At 38.5% G+C, this 17,514-nt stretch overlaps 1 protein-coding gene across 2 annotated transcripts; it reads left to right on the top strand.

Annotated features, from left to right (window-relative positions):
- Window positions 1–983: 983 nt before the first annotated feature.
- clul1.L (clusterin like 1 L homeolog) lies at window positions 984–16,635 on the top strand. Of its 2 annotated transcripts, XM_041566393.1 has the most exons (8): window positions 985–1,073; window positions 1,972–2,084; window positions 4,324–4,472; window positions 10,285–10,455; window positions 11,052–11,460; window positions 12,440–12,565; window positions 13,901–14,115; window positions 16,213–16,635. In XM_041566393.1, exons 2-8 carry the CDS (start codon window positions 1,979–1,981, stop codon window positions 16,387–16,389), a joined length of 1,353 nt encoding a protein of 450 aa, XP_041422327.1. In that variant the 5' UTR covers window positions 985–1,073; window positions 1,972–1,978; the 3' UTR covers window positions 16,390–16,635. The 2 variants fall into 2 exon arrangements, with proteins under 2 accessions (XP_041422328.1, XP_041422327.1); XM_041566394.1 differs by lacking the exon at window positions 12,440–12,565 and having other exon boundaries at window positions 984–1,073.
- Window positions 16,636–17,514: the final 879 nt, after the last annotated feature.

The following is a 17,514-nucleotide window of genomic DNA, read 5'->3' as shown; positions in this document are numbered from 1 at the left end:
AGTATGATGTAGAGCAGGAATCCCCAACCTTTAGAATCCGTGAGCAACGTTCCGAAGTAAAAGGAGATGGGGAGCAACACTAGCATGAAAAATGTTCCTGGGGTGCCAAATAAGGACTGTGATTGGCCATTTAGTAGCCCCTATGTGGACTGTCAAGTGTCAACCTACATTGAGGCTCTGTTTGGCAGTGCAACTGGTTTTTATGAAGCCAACACTTGCCTCCAAGCCTGGAATTCAAAAATAATCACCTGCTTTGAGACCATTCAGAGCAACATCCAAGGTGTTGGAGAGCAACATGTTGCTCACGAGCTACTGGTTGGGGATCACTGATGTAGAGAGTGATATTCTGAGACAATTTGCAATTGGTTTTCATTTTTTATTATTTGTGGCTATATAGCGTTTTATTCAGCTCCTCTCCAGTTTGCCTTTTTAGCAATCTGGTTGCCAGGGTCCAAGCAACCCCAACAACCATGCATTGAATTGAATAAGAGACTGGAATATAAATAGGAGAGGCCTGAATAGAAAGATGAGTAATACAAAGTGGCAAGAACAATACATTTTACAAAGTTAACTTTAAGGTGAACCACCCCTTTAAAGGAACAGTAACGTCAAAAAATAAATAGTGTTTTAAAGTAATGAAAATATAATGCAGTGTTGCCCTGCACTGGTAAAACTACTGTGTTTGCTTAAGAAAGACTACTATTGTTTATATAAATAAAAAAAAGTTGGTGTTACTGTTCCTTTAACAAGCATGTACCATTTATATCATGGAGTGTTTAAACAATCTTCAGGCCATAAAATTCTGCTTGACAGTTGCATATAGGTTGAGGGCCACCCACTGCATAGCCTTGATATACAAGATCTCACATGTGAACTGGTTTTGTGTCTGGCAAACACAGAAAGGATTAAAAAATCCACAATAACAGAGCCACATGCATTAACCTAATCAGAATTTATTCCGTTAATTGGATTAACATCCAAGTCAGCAGATAAGTAGCTCCTAGGACGTTACAAATAACCTAACCGGAACATCATTGCAGTGTCTTGACAGAGAGGAGACATTTGTCATTGGGGTAATATTTGTAATGATTATGTAAAGTAGTGTAGTATAGCTATTGCACTCTGGCTGTCTGTATCGTATTCCTAACTATGTATTCCTGCCTTGTTTTATAACTGTGCTTAAACAGGTCTCTTGTCTTAAGTGTTAGGCTGTAAAGTCATATTCTGGGTTTAGTAGTGACTCTTTCCATATACAGTTATGTTTTCAGATCAGTTACTGAATTTCCAAGTCACAGTTGAATACGGAAAAAAATTCTCTCTCTCTCTCTATATAATGTATATATATATATATATATATATATATATATATATATATATATATATATATATATATATATATATATATATATATATATATATATATATATATACTTGGTGTATACACTGCACAATTACTAATATACTGTTAGTGCTAAATTTAAATGAAGTGTTTATTTATGTGCCCAGATTTCAAAATGCCTGCCATCTTCACAATTCTAGTTGACATTTCCAGGAAATATATTTTTACTGTAACGAGAGTTGTGATCAATCAAAGGGCAGCATTTTCCAGTGTTAATTTGTGTTATGGCAAAGAACTGTCGGCAGCTTGACTGCAGTTCTGCTCCGTATCTGTTGTACTGCTTATGTTACAGTGAGATTAAAGCAACTACGTGATATTGCTGATCTCCATGAAAATGACTTGCTGATTTAAAAGGAAATTCTTAACATTGTGTGAGGTTCACTAATAACAAACTGGTTTATTTAATTCAATTTATTTGTGTTTCAGCATTTCAAGGTTCTGAGAATATATATACATTATTCAAGTTATTAGAAGGTGACTCAGATAAAGCTTTGCAATTTAATTCATAGCTGCTTGTTATGGTCTTTCATAGTAGAAGGAAATAGAACCTCTCTATTTTTCAACTACCCTAGCTCCAGAATGAATCTGTTTTTATTATTGGCCCCGTATCTGCTATGGCTCAAAACAATGCAAACTGCGCCAACACCAGAACTGGAAGAAATGGATCTCCGTATCAAAATGAAAGGTACTGTGCATATGTAAGGCCCAGCACATGAATTAAGAGCGCAGGCATTGCGAGTTTAAATGGCCATTTACCAACGCAAGTATAGTGTGCAAAGTGCAATTTTAGATTTAAATTGGCCATGTTTATTATCCATAATACATTATTTTTTATTCAGAGATGTCTGCTGTAATTGTGGCTGATGTGTCAGAACAAATGCCATTGTGCTTGTGATTTGACACAAATGAGGTGCAATTTGTGCTACAAATTTCAGATTGGGGGTTGTCACTCCTGGAGTTTGTATTGAAAACACTCTATGCATTTGATTCACTGGACACAGCTCTAGTGCACCTATTACCTATGCTGCTTCTGCTTTATTGTGGGAAGTACCATTGTGTCTGTCCAGCCTGTTCCAATGAATCAGGCGCAAGCACTCCTATTGATGCAGGGAAACTTGGAGTAGCTACATTCCTGAAGGTGCTGATAATCCCAAGGTTTACCACCCTGGGCTTTATCAAGAGTCACAACAGATCTACGCCTACAGAATCACATGCACCCGTCTCTGGAATGACTTAACCACTTAATTGTGCTTTTTAATGTATCAGATTTCTCTTGCAGTGGACACACATTTTTTTATATTTGCAATTACATTGTGGCTAAAAGTGCTGAATTATAGGTATAAACATAACTAATTGCGTCTATGACTGTGTTCATGAATGGCCCTGGAAGTGACATTGGGGCAAATTTACGAAGCACCGAAAATTCGCCAGAGACGGCTTCGCAGCCATCGCAACACTTCGGCAGGCGTAAATTCGCTAGGAAACGCAAATTTACTAGCTCAGTTTCAGTAAGCAAAGCGAAGTTGCGCTAGCATTGGATAATTTGCATACGGCGGGAAGTGAAAGTACAAAACACGTATATGTTTCAGCAAATACATTATATTACACAAGCCCAGGGATACTTAATAAAATAAAGTAGAGTTGTTATAATGCCCTACACATGTGCCGAGTGTATAGTTTATGTGCCATATGTATGGGGGAGCCTGGGTACCCAAGAAAATTTTTACGGACTTTTGCAGCCTATCACCCTGAAAAAGGGAAAAGACGCCAGCGTTTTTTGGGACTTAGAAAATTTTTCAACAAAAAATTGAGGATGCCATATTCAGTCCATTGCACTTCGCTGATCTGAGCGCATCTTAGTGAATTAGCGGACTTATGTCCATTCGCCAGAGCGAGAATTCGCCTGGCGATAGAGTGCGAATAAGCGCTAGTGTACTGTATGTCTCTTTCACTAGCGAATTTTCGCCTGCGCCCGTTCCGAAATGATGTCACCCTGGTGAATTTGCGCCAGCATTAGTCACTTCGCCCTTTAGTAAATTTGCCCCATTGTGTCTACTTTATGGCACTTACACTTGTGACTGCACCCCCTTAGGGCCTGTAGAACAGTGTAGAGGAATTTTCACATGGGCAAAGTAGAGCGCACTATAGTACCTCATGTCCCTCTGGCATAAAAGGAGAACTAAACCCTAATAATTAACGTGGCCAAAAATGCCATATTTTATATACTGAATTTATTCCAGACTAAAGTTTCAGCTTGTCACTGAGCAGCTATTGAGAAGCTAAGCTTAGGAGTCTTATGAAATTATGAAGCAGAAAATGAGGTTGTCCTTTAATATAAGCTGACACTACAAGACTGATTATTAAATTCTGATGCTAATTGCACTAATTGCTGTGCTGCCATGAAGTAATCATCTGTATTAATTACTAATCAGCCTTGTTTTATGACATTTCTATTCTATATGTGCTGTATATTGTGAGTGGGTCTCTAAGCTCAGTAAGTGACAGCAGCACAGAGCATGTGCAGTGAATCAGCAGAAAAGAAAATGGGGAGCTACTGGGGCATCTTTGGAGACACAGATCTTTACTGCTAAAGGGCTGTGGTTGCCTTGGGCTGGTACAGAAGCCCAACACATAATGTACAACATTTCTAGCCTTCTTCTTTAGTTAGGCTTTAGTTCTACTTTAATCGTTCCAAAACTATTCTCTTTTACAAGACATTACACACTGTTTTCAGGCACAGATGCTAAAGTTTGGGGTTATTGCCCCTTTAATATCTGTAATGGAAAGACACATAAAAAAATGTAATGCTGTATATACAATATAGGAGCAAGACGTTCTTGAAAAAGTTCTACAGTTCTTAAATGCACAGATATAACACTACTGTTAATGCAAACCTGTTATTATTACTAACATTTTGTGTTTAGCTCTTTCCAAGATTGGTGAGGAATATGTGGCAGAAGAGATAAAGAAGGCTTTGACTGGAATAAAGAAAATGAAAAATATAATGGAAGAAAACGAAGAGAAACATGAAAATATTTTGAAATCTCTAAGGAAAACTACAGAAGAAAAAACGGTATCAATGAATATTTTACCCATTTATTTTTATCTTCTGCTCACTCACTTGGCTGTAAATATCAGTCAGTTTTCTTATCCAGTAGCTCCATAGACAGAGGCCGGTAAATGTACATTTGTTACATAGCTCCAATGTCCTGTCTCCTGCAATATGCCAGATTCCATATGCTGCTATATCTCTTTCAAAAATGGGCATTGATCTATTTGTGTTGCAGGGCATTACCCACAAATAATAGATGACAATACTAGACATAATGCAAATACACATATGGGACCTGTTATCTAGAATGCACAGGACCTGGGTTTTTTTCTGATAAGGGATCTCTCCGTAATTTGAATCCCCATACTTTAAACCTACTAAAAATTATTCAAACACTATAGGGGTTATTTATTAAAAGTTGAGTTGTATATTCTCAAAAAAATTCCAAAAAACTAAAATTTTTCAGGGGAAAATGCATTTTTCAAAAGCTTGAATCGGAAAATACTCCAGCGAAAACTTGTCAAATTAATGTAAAAGTCGTTCTTTCATCACCTTCGAACAGCTTGCACCAGTTCACCAGGCGCAAATGCGCTACGACTACGCCAATTCACTAATATGCAAAGTTTCGCCCTGGGTGCCGAACAATGGCGACTTTTCACTAGCGTTACTTCGGCAGTGCGAGCAATTCATAGCGAAGATGCGCTAGCATTCGTTTGTGCTTAGTGAAAATTCACTAGTGATCTTGCGCTTAGGTCAATTTGCATAGGGCGGGTAATTTAAAGTTGTATGCAGGTCTTTATTATAAACGTTGCTGCAAATGCTTGAATTTACCACTTTTTATTACAAATGTCCAGGGAACCTTAATAAAGGCAAGAGAGTTAATATAATACCCTACACAGGAGCAGACTGTAAAATTAATGTTCCATATGTTATGAAATGTCTGGAGAAAACCGGTTACCCAAAAAAGTTTGTTAGGACTTTTGCAGGCAATCCCGCTTCATAAAAGGAAAAGTCACAGGATATGATATGAGTGACGTAAGATTGAGGAAGATCTAGCTGCTTTTTAGCACTTCACCTGGTCTGAGGTGGCAAAGGCAACTCTGGTAAAAGAGGTAATGTTCAGTAAAATCCGAACTTTACTGAATTTGTGGAGTAACGACCTTTAGACAGAGCGAAAAGTCGCCTGGCGATAGAGAGCGAACCCGCGATAGTGACTTTCTCTTTCGCTAGCGAATTGATGCCTGCACCTGTTAGTGAATTGGCGATGTCCCTGCGGGTGGCAACGCTGGCGAATTGTTTCTAGCATTAGTCACTTCGTCCTTTAGTGAAGCTACCCCATAGGGTTCCAGTTTGGCTTATCAACATACAATTTTACTACCCAGTGAATTAAACTGCTGAGTGATTGACCAGGTTTGTAACAAAGCAAAGCAGATGCATATGTGTTATAGCTTTCTACATTTGTCCCATTCCTGTGACCTATGCACTGAATAACTGAACAACTGCTCAGGAATGATTACTAAGTATATGGTTTGTACAGAAGGCTTACATCCACTATGAATCTTCTTCTTCTAGCATAGGCAACGTTACCTTAAAGGGGATGTAAAGGCAAAAAAAATGTAATGGCATTTTTACTTTCTTTAACGAAAAAGAAATATATCTCCAATATACTTTAATTAAAAAATGTGTACCGTTTTTATAATAAACCAGACTATATGCAGTGAAATTCCAGATAGGTCCCTAGCTGCTCTGAGGGCAACAATCATACTTTCAAACAGCAGGGGGAGTCCCCCCACCTTACTTCCCAGAACTCCAACAGCTTTGTTTGTTTCCCTATAAAACAGGCGGCGACTGTGTAGAGATTCCTTTCCACAGACCCAGTGCTGTCTGCATATTCTGATTATTAATCGTTCTTGGTGAATTGGCTTCTATGGCAGATATTATTTGACTTGTGCTGTTTTGATAATTTATGACAATCCCTCAGCTTAACCTCCCAACTGAAGCTCAGACCACACTGAGCATGTGCATGGTCTTGGTCTTGCAAAGATTTTTAACAAAGTTACAAGATGACAGCCCCCTGCGGCCAACTTTGAAAACATAAATCATTTGTTTAATTAGCCTTCTGGTGCAGTAAGTTCATGTTTATGTTTAGTATACAAAATACAGCATTTCTAGCCTTATTCTATTAAAGACTTTAAATCCCATTTAAGGAAAAGGGGTTGTTCACCTTAATTTTAACTTTTAGTATGATGTAGAGAGTCATATGCTGAGACTATTTGCAATTGGTTGTCATATTTTATTATTTGTAGTTTTTGAGTTGTAGCACATTCGTGGGTGGGCCTGAGAATGGTGTTTGTTAGTAGTGTGATTTGCTGCCAGTGTATTCCAGATACCCTTAGGTTGTGGGCAACTCTCTGCAACTCCTAGTAATGTGTGTTGATCTCTTTTAGCACCTTTCCCTCAGATGGATCCTGTATGTCACTTGGTGCACAGATCAACCAGGTTGAAAATAACAGCAGTCCGGTCACTTGCTTCAAACAATTGACTTGTTTATTGAACAAATGGCAGTGTATATGTTTACAGCATTAAGGCAATATAGATCTTCAGATACATTCAAAACACTCAGTGGAAAACCTTCACACTTTAAGATATTGCAAGAAGAAACCTCTTAGTGGGTAGTGCAGACTATGTTGATGATTTTCCCCAGCACAAGGGGTCCCAGGGGGTATCTTGCTCCTTGGCACTTTACCTGCTCCTGAGCTTACCCACTCGTTTCCCTGTCAGGGGGCTTGATCACCAAAAGGGTGCTAACCCCAACTACTCTTTGTTGGAGCCAGAAAGCTGCTCACTAAATACACTGCCTCTAACTTTCACTCCTAGAGTGACTTTTACACAAACTTCTACTACTAGATAAACTTTTCCTTATCTGTTACCTGCTCAGACCCACTCCTGTACCCACCTTCCTACAAGGTGGGATCCAGGAAGAGAGAACCCTGAACACGAGTGCTCTCCCTTTTATACTTTTAGGCACACTGTCCCCTACTGGGCAAGCAATAAACCAGATCAGATTACTGATAACATTCAGGAAAAGGGTCTTACACCCAGGGCTCACTAAGGATCACTTTAGGTGTCCAAACTACAAGGGAAAAGTGCCCGTGGAGATGCCTTACCCTCAGAGTCTCTACAAAGTTATTTAGCGTTTTATTCAGCAGCACTCCAGTTTGCCATTTCAGCAATCTGGTTACTAGGGTCCAAATTACCCTAACAACCATGCATTCATTTCAATAAGAGACAGGAGTATGAATAGAAATAAATAGAAAGATCAGTAATAAACAGTAGCAATAACAATATACAATATGTGTAGCCTTACAAAGCAATTGTTTTTTTTAGATGGAGTTCCCTCAAGGTGACCCTCAATTGAAAGCTGGAAAGAAGGAGTCAGAAGAAAAAGGCAAATAATAAAAAAAACTATAACAAATAAAAATAATGAAGACCAATTGAAAAGTGGCTTAGATTTGGCCATTCTATAACATACTAATAACAGTTATCTAAAAGGTGAACCATCCCTTTAAGGCTTAGTCCACACCAGGCGACTAATCTCCCCAAACCGCTTCCTCTTCTCCTGCCCCGGCTGTAATGAGAGTCGCCAGCGTTATGACACATGCGGCACTTCGTTTTCCAAAGTTGCTCGATGTTTCCTCGTGAGGCAAATCTAAAATGTGTTTGTAATTTACTGTAGGGGCAACAGCAACTTGTATCATAATGGAAAGACTAAAGTCAGAGATTGGGCAGCCTGTAACAAATATGTGATAGGGATTCTGTATGAATTGTGTATGAATGGCAGAGGAAATGCAATGTTTATTCACTTGCTGATATGGCTAACATGACTGTGCTCCTATAGGACTGTTCTTGAGCCTTTCAACATGGCTTTCTTGGATTAAATTCTGTATAAATAGGTAACACAGTTGGCTGTTTTCGAGCAGTCACAGTTTGACTGAGATTCCAGAGCAGACTTTAAAAGTAAACAGCCGCTGGAAGGGAACATTCCCACTGGGACAAAAAGGAAAAAAAACATTAACTTAATCATACGTTCCTCAGGATCCACTTAGCTTTTCATGTTTGCCCTACATCTGCTCCCAGCAGGAGTCAGCTGGAATAAACAGTGGCTCCCTGCATGTGTATTTGATGGCCTTGCTTGGCTCCAATATGACAGGATGAACTCAATATAGGCCCAAATTATTTTATACATTTATATATCACAATTAGAGCTAGCACTTCAAAATGCTGTATCCTTTTTCAACCCCACATAATGATTATGAAAAGGGTTCAGTGCGTTTAAGCTGAACAGTATTTGAAAGACAATTTTAATAGCTTTGTCACTTAAAATTAGTTGCAGTACCATTTCTCATAGGGGGGGGGATAATTTCCATAGGGTACCAGTTGCACCCAGCTATTATATATTTGGGAAACAAATATTTATTTTGCCAATGATAACGTCTCAGAAATACATTTACTTAAAGAGGTAGTTCACCAGCAGGCTCATGCATTGAAATTCAGTTTTCAAATTGCAAACAGATTTTTTTTTATATTTACCATTGAAGTCTGACATAGGGCTAGATATGTTGTCGGTTTCCCAGGTGCCCTCAGTCATGTGACTTGTGCTCTGATACATTTCAGTGACTCTTTACTTCTGTGTTGCAAGTTGGAATGGTATCACCCCCTCTCTTCCTCCCCCAGCAGTCTATTAGCAGAACAATTGCAAGATAACAAGATAACAGCTCCCTGACACCTGTATTGCTAAAAAATACTCCCATGCCCCACCTGGTGGTAGATATGAGAAGAGAACTCAATAGTAAAAATCACAGAGGCAAATTTACTAAAGGGCGAAGTGACTAATGCGGAGGAAAATTCGCCAGAAAAAAAATTCGATATAACTTCGCTAGTGAAGGAGATATAGACTCTAGCGGTACTTCGCTCCCTAATGCCAGGCGAATATTCGCTCTGGTGAATGGATGTAACTACGCAAATTCACTAATATGCGGTTTTTACTGAACGTTACACCTCTTGCACCAGACTTGCCTTCGACACCTCAGACCAGGCGATGTGCAATAGAATAGATAGGACTTCCTCAAAAAATATTCGAACATTTTTCTAAGTCCCAAAAAATGCTAGCGTCTTTTTCCTTTTTCAGGGTGATAGGCTGCAAAAGAGTGTACATTTTTTTGGGGGTAACCGGCTTCCCCCCTACATTTCCTAACATATGGCATATAAATGATACACTGGGCTCATGTGTAGGGCAATATAACAACTTTATTTTATTTTATTAAGGTTTCCCTGGGCTGGTGTAGTGTAATGTATTTGCTGCAAAATATACGTCCATTCAACTTTAACTTCCAGCCGCATGCAGATTAGGCAACGCTAGCGCAACTTAGATTCGCTTGGTGCAGTAACGCAAGCGCAACTTCGCCAGCGTTCGGCACCCTGGACGCAACTTCGGATTTTAGTAAATTAGCGTTGTCCTGACGAATCTACACCAGGCGAAGTGTTGCACTGTGAGCGAAGCCGTCGCTGGCGAGGTTAGTAAATTTGCCCCCAAGTCTCAACTCCTTCAGTTTTATTGAGTAGCAAAATCTATAGTTTATCATGAAAGCAGATTCATTGTGAAGAGTTCTGAAGTTCTCTACATTCATTTGGTTCTGCTTCAAGGAGTCTTCAAAATGAACCACAGTCCCTGTAAGACACAAACTTTGCATGATATAAATACACACTGACACCATTTACAAGCCTTTGTAAAAGTACTGCACTATAATATAGCACTTTGTGTCTTTGTTTACAGGAAGCCATAAGGCTCTTCATGGAAATCAATGAAAAGATAAATGAAGTAGAAATACAATGCAGGGAGCAGCTAACAGACAACATGGAAGGATGTAAAACCTGCCTACAGAGGTCCTGCATTACTTTTTATATATCCAACTGTTCCCAAGGGATAACACTTTTACCTATAAAGGTGAGCAGAACTCCAGCAGATGTACTGTATCAAGAGGAAGAAGTTCCATGTAAAATCAAATGTATTTATAAAGCTGTGCAATAATGGCATATATTTCAGTGTTAGTAAAAGCTGCACATGCTCTCAATTCCTAGCTAGATACTCCAACAGAGCTATATTCATATACCATGTGCTTTACTCCAACTCTTTAAATTTTGGGGGGAAAAGATTTATACTACTTTATAAAACAGAATGAAAGTAGATATAAATTCTTAATCTGTGGGTGAGGGCCCAGAAATGGGTTTCCATGTTGCTTTGCAAGGACCCTCTTGATCACTTTAATACAATGATATAATTAAAATTAGGTACATCGTGGATTCTTCGCCAATTTTTGGGGTGCTAATCTGATGTCTGGTTTAATCTAAATCCATGAAACAGGTCAAGAAACCCTGCTTTAAAATCAGATGTATGCCTTTTAATATCTAATCCCTGTACCGCCTGATAATATAGAATATTTATTTTCAGTAAATTTATTAATCAAGTATTTTATTTTTTATTTTTTTTATTACTGCACACCAGTAAAAATTGTCTTTAAAATGTGACTTCCATTGTGTCAGATTTTCCAAGACAGAAATGAAGAAGAAGCAATCATACTGGGAAGCTATAAGTTAGAAGAAGAACACTTTCCACAGGCAGAGAACTCCTTTCATCAGTTATTGTCTGATATCAAAACTTTGTTCAATCGGGGTCTTGTGTTCTTCAGAAATATCCAACAGGAACTGGACCAGTCATTTCAGTCAACTTTCATGTCTGGTGTAAATCTAGCAGATCCTGATACTCAGACTGATGTGCCCAACAAAAACTCTGTAATTATTATTGATTCTTTAAAACACTGGGATTTATCAAGTTGGATCCAGTATCTGTATGATTGTAGCAAGGCTATTTTCCAAGGTATTACTGATGCCCTATACAGTGTCTTCAAGCACCTTCATCAAGACAACAAGCCGCTTGCATTACCAATGGAAGGTATGTAGGGTATATTTAACAGGAAATCCAGGCATTTAAATGAAGGAGAAAGTGATCTTATATGCAGAAGTATAATTAAACTTCTATATGTATATATATATATATATAAATATATATATATATATGTATATATGTGTGTGTGTGTGTGTTAGACACCAAGGGGCAAATTTATTAAAGGGCGAAGTGACTAACGTGGGCGAAAATTCGCCAGCGTGACGTCATTTCGGTACTTTGCCGATTTACTAATCATCGCCGGCGTAACTTCGCTAGCAAAGGAGATAGACTCTAGTGATACTTCGCTCCCTAACGCCTGGCAAATTTGCGCTCTGGTGAATGGACGTAACTTCACTAAGATGCGAATTTTCCTGAACGTTACCTCTTGCGCCAGACTTGCCTTCACCACCTCAGACCAGGCGAAGTGCAATAGAGTAGATAGGAGTTCCTCAAAACTACACTAGTCCCAAAAAACACTAGCGTCTTTTCTATTTTCAGGGTGATAGGCTGAAAAAAAACGTACATTTTTTTTGGGGTAACCGGCTTCCCCCCTACATTTCCTAACATATGGAACATAAACTATACACTGGGCTCATGTGTAGGGCATTATAACAACTTTACTTTATTTTATTAAGGTTTCTGGGGCTTGTGTGGTGTAATGTATTTGCTGCAACATATACGTCCATTTAACTTTAACTACCCGCCGCATGCAAATTAGCCAACGCTAGCGAAACTTCGCTTGGCGCAGTAATGCTAGCGCAACTTCGCCAGCGTTTGGTGCCCTGGACGCAATTTCAGATTTTAGTGAATTAGCGTTGTCCTGGCGAATCTACGCATGCCGAAGTGTTTCACTGTGAGCGAAGCCGTCGCTGGCGAATTTTCGGAGGTAAAGTAAATTTGCCCCCAAGTGCTATATTATAGTGCAGTACTTTTACAAAGGCCTGTAAGTGATGTCAATTTATATCATGCAAAGTATGTCTTACAGGGACTGTGAGCCATTTTGAACACTCCTTGAAGCAGAAGCAAATGGAATGCAGAGAACTCCAGAACTCTTCAGGATGTTTGCAGTATCAAGGGAAATGTCAGCTGTGCTATGAGGCTTTTCTGAAAGGTACAGTGATACGTAGAACACAGCTGTCCAAGTTGCAGAAAGGCTGTGTGAATCGCCTATTGTTTATTACAAGATGAACTCACTCATTATCTAGTGAAAATGACACAACTGAGAATGAATCCAAATATGAGCAGAAATATGCATAAGTCTGATATCATTTTTTTTACAACACCTCAGTGTGGAATTGACTGGAAAGTTCCCCTATTCCTGCTGATTTCTTAGACCATGCAATGTGGTAAAGGCAGCTTTAGTCTTGGGCTTATTCTACAACAGGACCTTAAAACCACTCATAGGAAAATTTGTCATGTCAAGCTTAGTCTTGGTGATTTCTTTTTTGTTTCCTGAATAGCCGTATTTCTTTTTTGAGCAGAATTCTGAGCAGTAATTCTTTCATTGAGGTAGTGAGGTTGAATTTCCACTATTCACGTATCAGCACCTGAGCTGCATTTCGCACTATGATGGATTTTGCATTGATTTATATTGTACATTACATTTTCATATAGAACAAAAAAGAAGAAGCCTCTGATGGCATGTCCTTGAATTTGTTGTAGTTTTATTATTTTGTCCCAGTATGATTGTATCTTAGGGCAGTGTTACCAGCATACTTATTGGGAGCTGCAGAACAAGAATTTTAGGGTTGTATTCTTAAACCTATATTGCTCAATAAAACCTTTCCCCAGCATTCCATCAGCAACTACAATGCAAAAAAAATACTCTAATAAGAATATCTCCTGACCTCCTCTGTGTTCTTTATTCATGCAGCTGCAGCTGGGACCTTTAAAACACAGTATACCTTAACAGCAGTATGTCCAATGTCGAATATATATACATATAATTAATTGGACAAAAAAACGCATCAAACAGGGCTTAATATAATGTCAAAATAACAAAATGTATTTTCAACGTTTTGGCTCGGTGGCTCGAGCCGTCTTCAGGAATAAAAGTATTGTGTACAAACATACAGATTTAAATCCCTCAAAAGCCCGCCAAACAGTGAAGTGACGTGTGTAACTGAGAGGTAACGTTCAGTAAAATCCGCAAATTCGCTAGGCGTTAGGGAGCAAAGTACCGCTAGAGTCTATCTCCTTCGCTAGCGAAGTTAGGCTAGCGACCGTTAGTAAATCGGCGAAGTACCGAAATGACGTCACGCTGGCGAATTCTCGCCTGCGTTAGTCACTTCGCCCTTTCGTAAATTTGCCCCATAGACTTCCTGTCACCAGGGACTGTACTTAGTGGAGTTTTCAGAATCCATTGTAACATTATGTTTTTTTATCATTTCTGTATTTACAACATACAGCACATTGTATTTATCTTTTTTTTTTTTACCTGAACAAGACTGCCCTGATGTGCTACAGCTTCATGTGAAGTCTGAGGAAGTCTTTAAACTTGTGGGTATAGCAGAACAGCAGTACCAAGATCTCACCCACATTATTCAACAGCATGCCGAAGACACCGCAACATTAATGAGCTTAATGAAAGACAGGTTTGGATGGGTAGTTGAGCACAATAATATGCCGATTGGAACAGATACCATCTTCAGTATTGAGAAGGTAAAAACAACTTTAATTACAGGTTTAAAACAGTTTTGTGCGTACAGTGAGGTCTTGCCAGACTTTTAGCCTTGGTGGCATTGATCAAATGTCCTAAAATTTCCAGCATTTTCAACAACCCAACAGCTGTCTTAAAGGTGAACTGTTACATAAAGTTTTACACAGTTTCACTTATAGTTTTTATAATGTATTTAGAATTCTTATTGAGATCTTTAAAAGTTTATAAGCGTGATCCCTCTAACATGTTTTCATGCTGCATATGAGAGAAAGCCAGAAGAAGAGATATGAATGAGACTATTTCATCTGATAATATATGTTTTCCCCCTTCTGACCACATTTCACTTTCCTGTCTCCATTAAGGGGCAGATTTATCAAGGGTCGAATTGAAAATTCAAATTTGAAATTCAAAGTTTTATGGCAAAAACTGTCAAATTCGACTAGGGAGTTATTCACATTCGCTCTCTTCTTTTATCAATTCTAAATATTTATCTTTTATCATTCCTTCTATCATTCTCATACATAACCCATATTTATTTTTTTGTTTGCCCCTTTTTCCGACTCTTTTGGGGGAATGTAATATGCTTCTCTAGTGCAAAAATACTGCGCATAGACGCTTGTGATCGTTAGCCACCAGGTTTACATCCTTTTTGACTCATTAAAGATCTCAATGACTTCATCGCAAAGTTTGAATACAAATGTATGTAATTAAGTTTCACAAGCACAAAGTCTTTATAGCGACAAAATATTTAACAAAACTCCAGAGAAGGTGTTAACCCTAAACCTTTGCTTAGCAAAAATGTGCCATGTAATATTCGCCATTGACTGATTTTACATTGTGGGTAGTGTTAAACATTCGCAAAGAAGACATTTTAAATAACGCTTGCACCTTTTAATTACATTCCCCCCCCCCCTTTGTTTTCTAATATTTACCCCCTACCATTTCTTCTCTGTGTCTTATCACCTCAGATCACAACCTTTTACTTGGTGTTTCTTTTACCACCCTGTTGCTGCTTGAATTCCTCTCCAGGTCTTCCTGCTCCTTTTATCTGTCATCTGTTTCTTCTCACAGTCCTTCCAGCAGGTTGTAAGCCCTCGTGGCCTTCAGCTTGTGATTATTCTTCTCCAGCCTGTCTTAAATTCCACAGTTTTGTGTTACAGGTTTCCTCTACTTTGATTCACTTAAGTTGAGTTTACCCAGCCCTGTGTTTATTTTTCTGTGTACCAGATGTTATTGCTAGTGTCCCGTTTCCAGGCTGCCACTAAAGGTGTGCAGTCAAAAAAACTGATATTATAGGACTTAGTAAAGCAGTATTGCCTGTATGTAAATCATGGGGCCCAATAATGAATAAACACTACTTCTGAGTTATAAAGTTACATAGTTAAATCGGGTTGAAAAAAAGACAAAGTCCATCAATTCCAACCCCTCCAAATGAAAACCCAGCATCCATACACACACCCCTCCCTACTTTCACACAAATTCTATATACCCATACCTATACTAACTATAGAGTTTAGTATCACAATAACCTTTGATATTATGTCTGTCCAAAAAATCATCCAAGCCATTCTTATAGTCATTAACTGAATCAGCCATCACAACATCACCCGGCAGTGCATTCCACAACCTCACTGTCCTGACTGTGAAGAACCCCCTACGTTGCTTCAAATGAAAGTTCTTTTCTTCTAGTCTAAAGGGGTGGCCTCTGGTACGGTGATCCACTTTTTGGGTAAAAAGGTCCCCTGCTATTTGTCTATAATGTCCTCTAATGTACTTGTAAAGTGTAATCATGTCCCCTCGCAAGCACCTTTTTTCCAGAGAAAACAACCCCAACTGTGACAGTCTACCCTTATCATCCCTATCATTGTCACATCTTTTTTCAATGCTGACTAATGCATGATACTTGCTTAATTGTGCTTGTGTAATTGAAGGAAGAATACTGCAGTCATCTGGCTGTTATCTTAGTCAATGACTGTATAATAGTCAGTAAGATTGCCAAACATACCAAAAGAAACATAAATGTAGAAAATGTAATTTGCAGGCTGTTTGTAAGCTACATTATTGCCTAATATGATGTCAATGTTACACTTATTTTCTAGGTGACTCTTGGTCCGAGCAATAACGATGGTACAGCAAATGAAACCGTTGTAGAAGTGAGCATCCTGAAGTCCCCAGCTTTAACAGTTAGAGTTCCTGCCAGTATCGATTTAGAAAACCCTAAATCCGTACAGTATATAGCAGAGATAGCATTGCGGCAATACATAAACAATGTGTGAATGTAAATATCCTGCAAACATGCATTGCACCTGGGTTCCATAAGGACACTGCATTAGTACACCAACAATAAACAGACAAGTGGGAACGCATCTGTGAACATCTTTACATTTGCCCTCACTATATTTCATTATGCAGCATTTATACATATAATATATATGCAAAGCAATGTGATAACTTTAAAATGATATAAATGTGTTATTTTTTTAAATCTGATCCATGCACTTTTTCCACCATATTGTTTCTAATTTGCCTTATGTAATAAAAAAAACTGTTATGTGACTACAGGGCTCATTTATAAAGGCAACTGCAACTGCAATGTAAGAAAATAGATCCACAATTGAGTATTCAATGCCATTCTTAAAAAGTACTGATGTCCTTATACACTGATCAAGTTCATTTCAATCTTGTTGGGTCCAGAAACAATGTGTGTGTTGCAACAATACGATACGAGGGCCCATGTGCTGCAACACTTGAGAGAGTAGATTGCACTCTATAGCCGAAAATGTGAACCAGATCCTGAAGGCTAATTTGCATTCGTATCGACACATCTCATGCAATGGCAGCAGGTTCATGACAGCTGCAGTGATGCTGGAATTTTGGAGAAAAGCACTACATTTTTGGGAAAAAAACATGGTGATTTGCATGTGACAGTTAGCACCATACGCTGCATTTGTAAATGAGCCCTTACATTGTTTAAATGTGTCACCGTATTTTGCATTTTAACATCATTCTGAGAAATACACAGCATGTTCAGCAATCCTGACATAAAGGGGCAATATACCCCTCTTGTTCAACTTGAGTTTAATGAATAGGGCGTGTGAGTTTTGCCTAATTTTTTAATTATAAAAAATCTATGGGTTTCATTATATCTTGAGCTATGTTTGCCCCTTGTAAGTTAATTAGATTTCCAGTGCACAGTTTATCCCCTGAATAATAAACTTCTGCTTGTTTGTGCACTGATGGAGCAGAGGGAGAATTATTTTCCTGGAGACCCTATAAAGACATACCACAACCTTAACAGTCTTTACAGAAAACAGCACTTTGCACACACACGCCCACAAAGCTTAAACAAACTGACAAGCATTACTTTCTGTGTTTTTTGTGCTATATGCTTAGGTGATTGA

Source organism: Xenopus laevis, chromosome 6L (genome assembly GCF_017654675.1).
Source record: "Xenopus laevis strain J_2021 chromosome 6L, Xenopus_laevis_v10.1, whole genome shotgun sequence".
Classification (NCBI taxonomy): domain Eukaryota; kingdom Metazoa; phylum Chordata; class Amphibia; order Anura; family Pipidae; genus Xenopus; species Xenopus laevis.
This window is presented reverse-complemented; position numbering and strand designations above follow the sequence as displayed.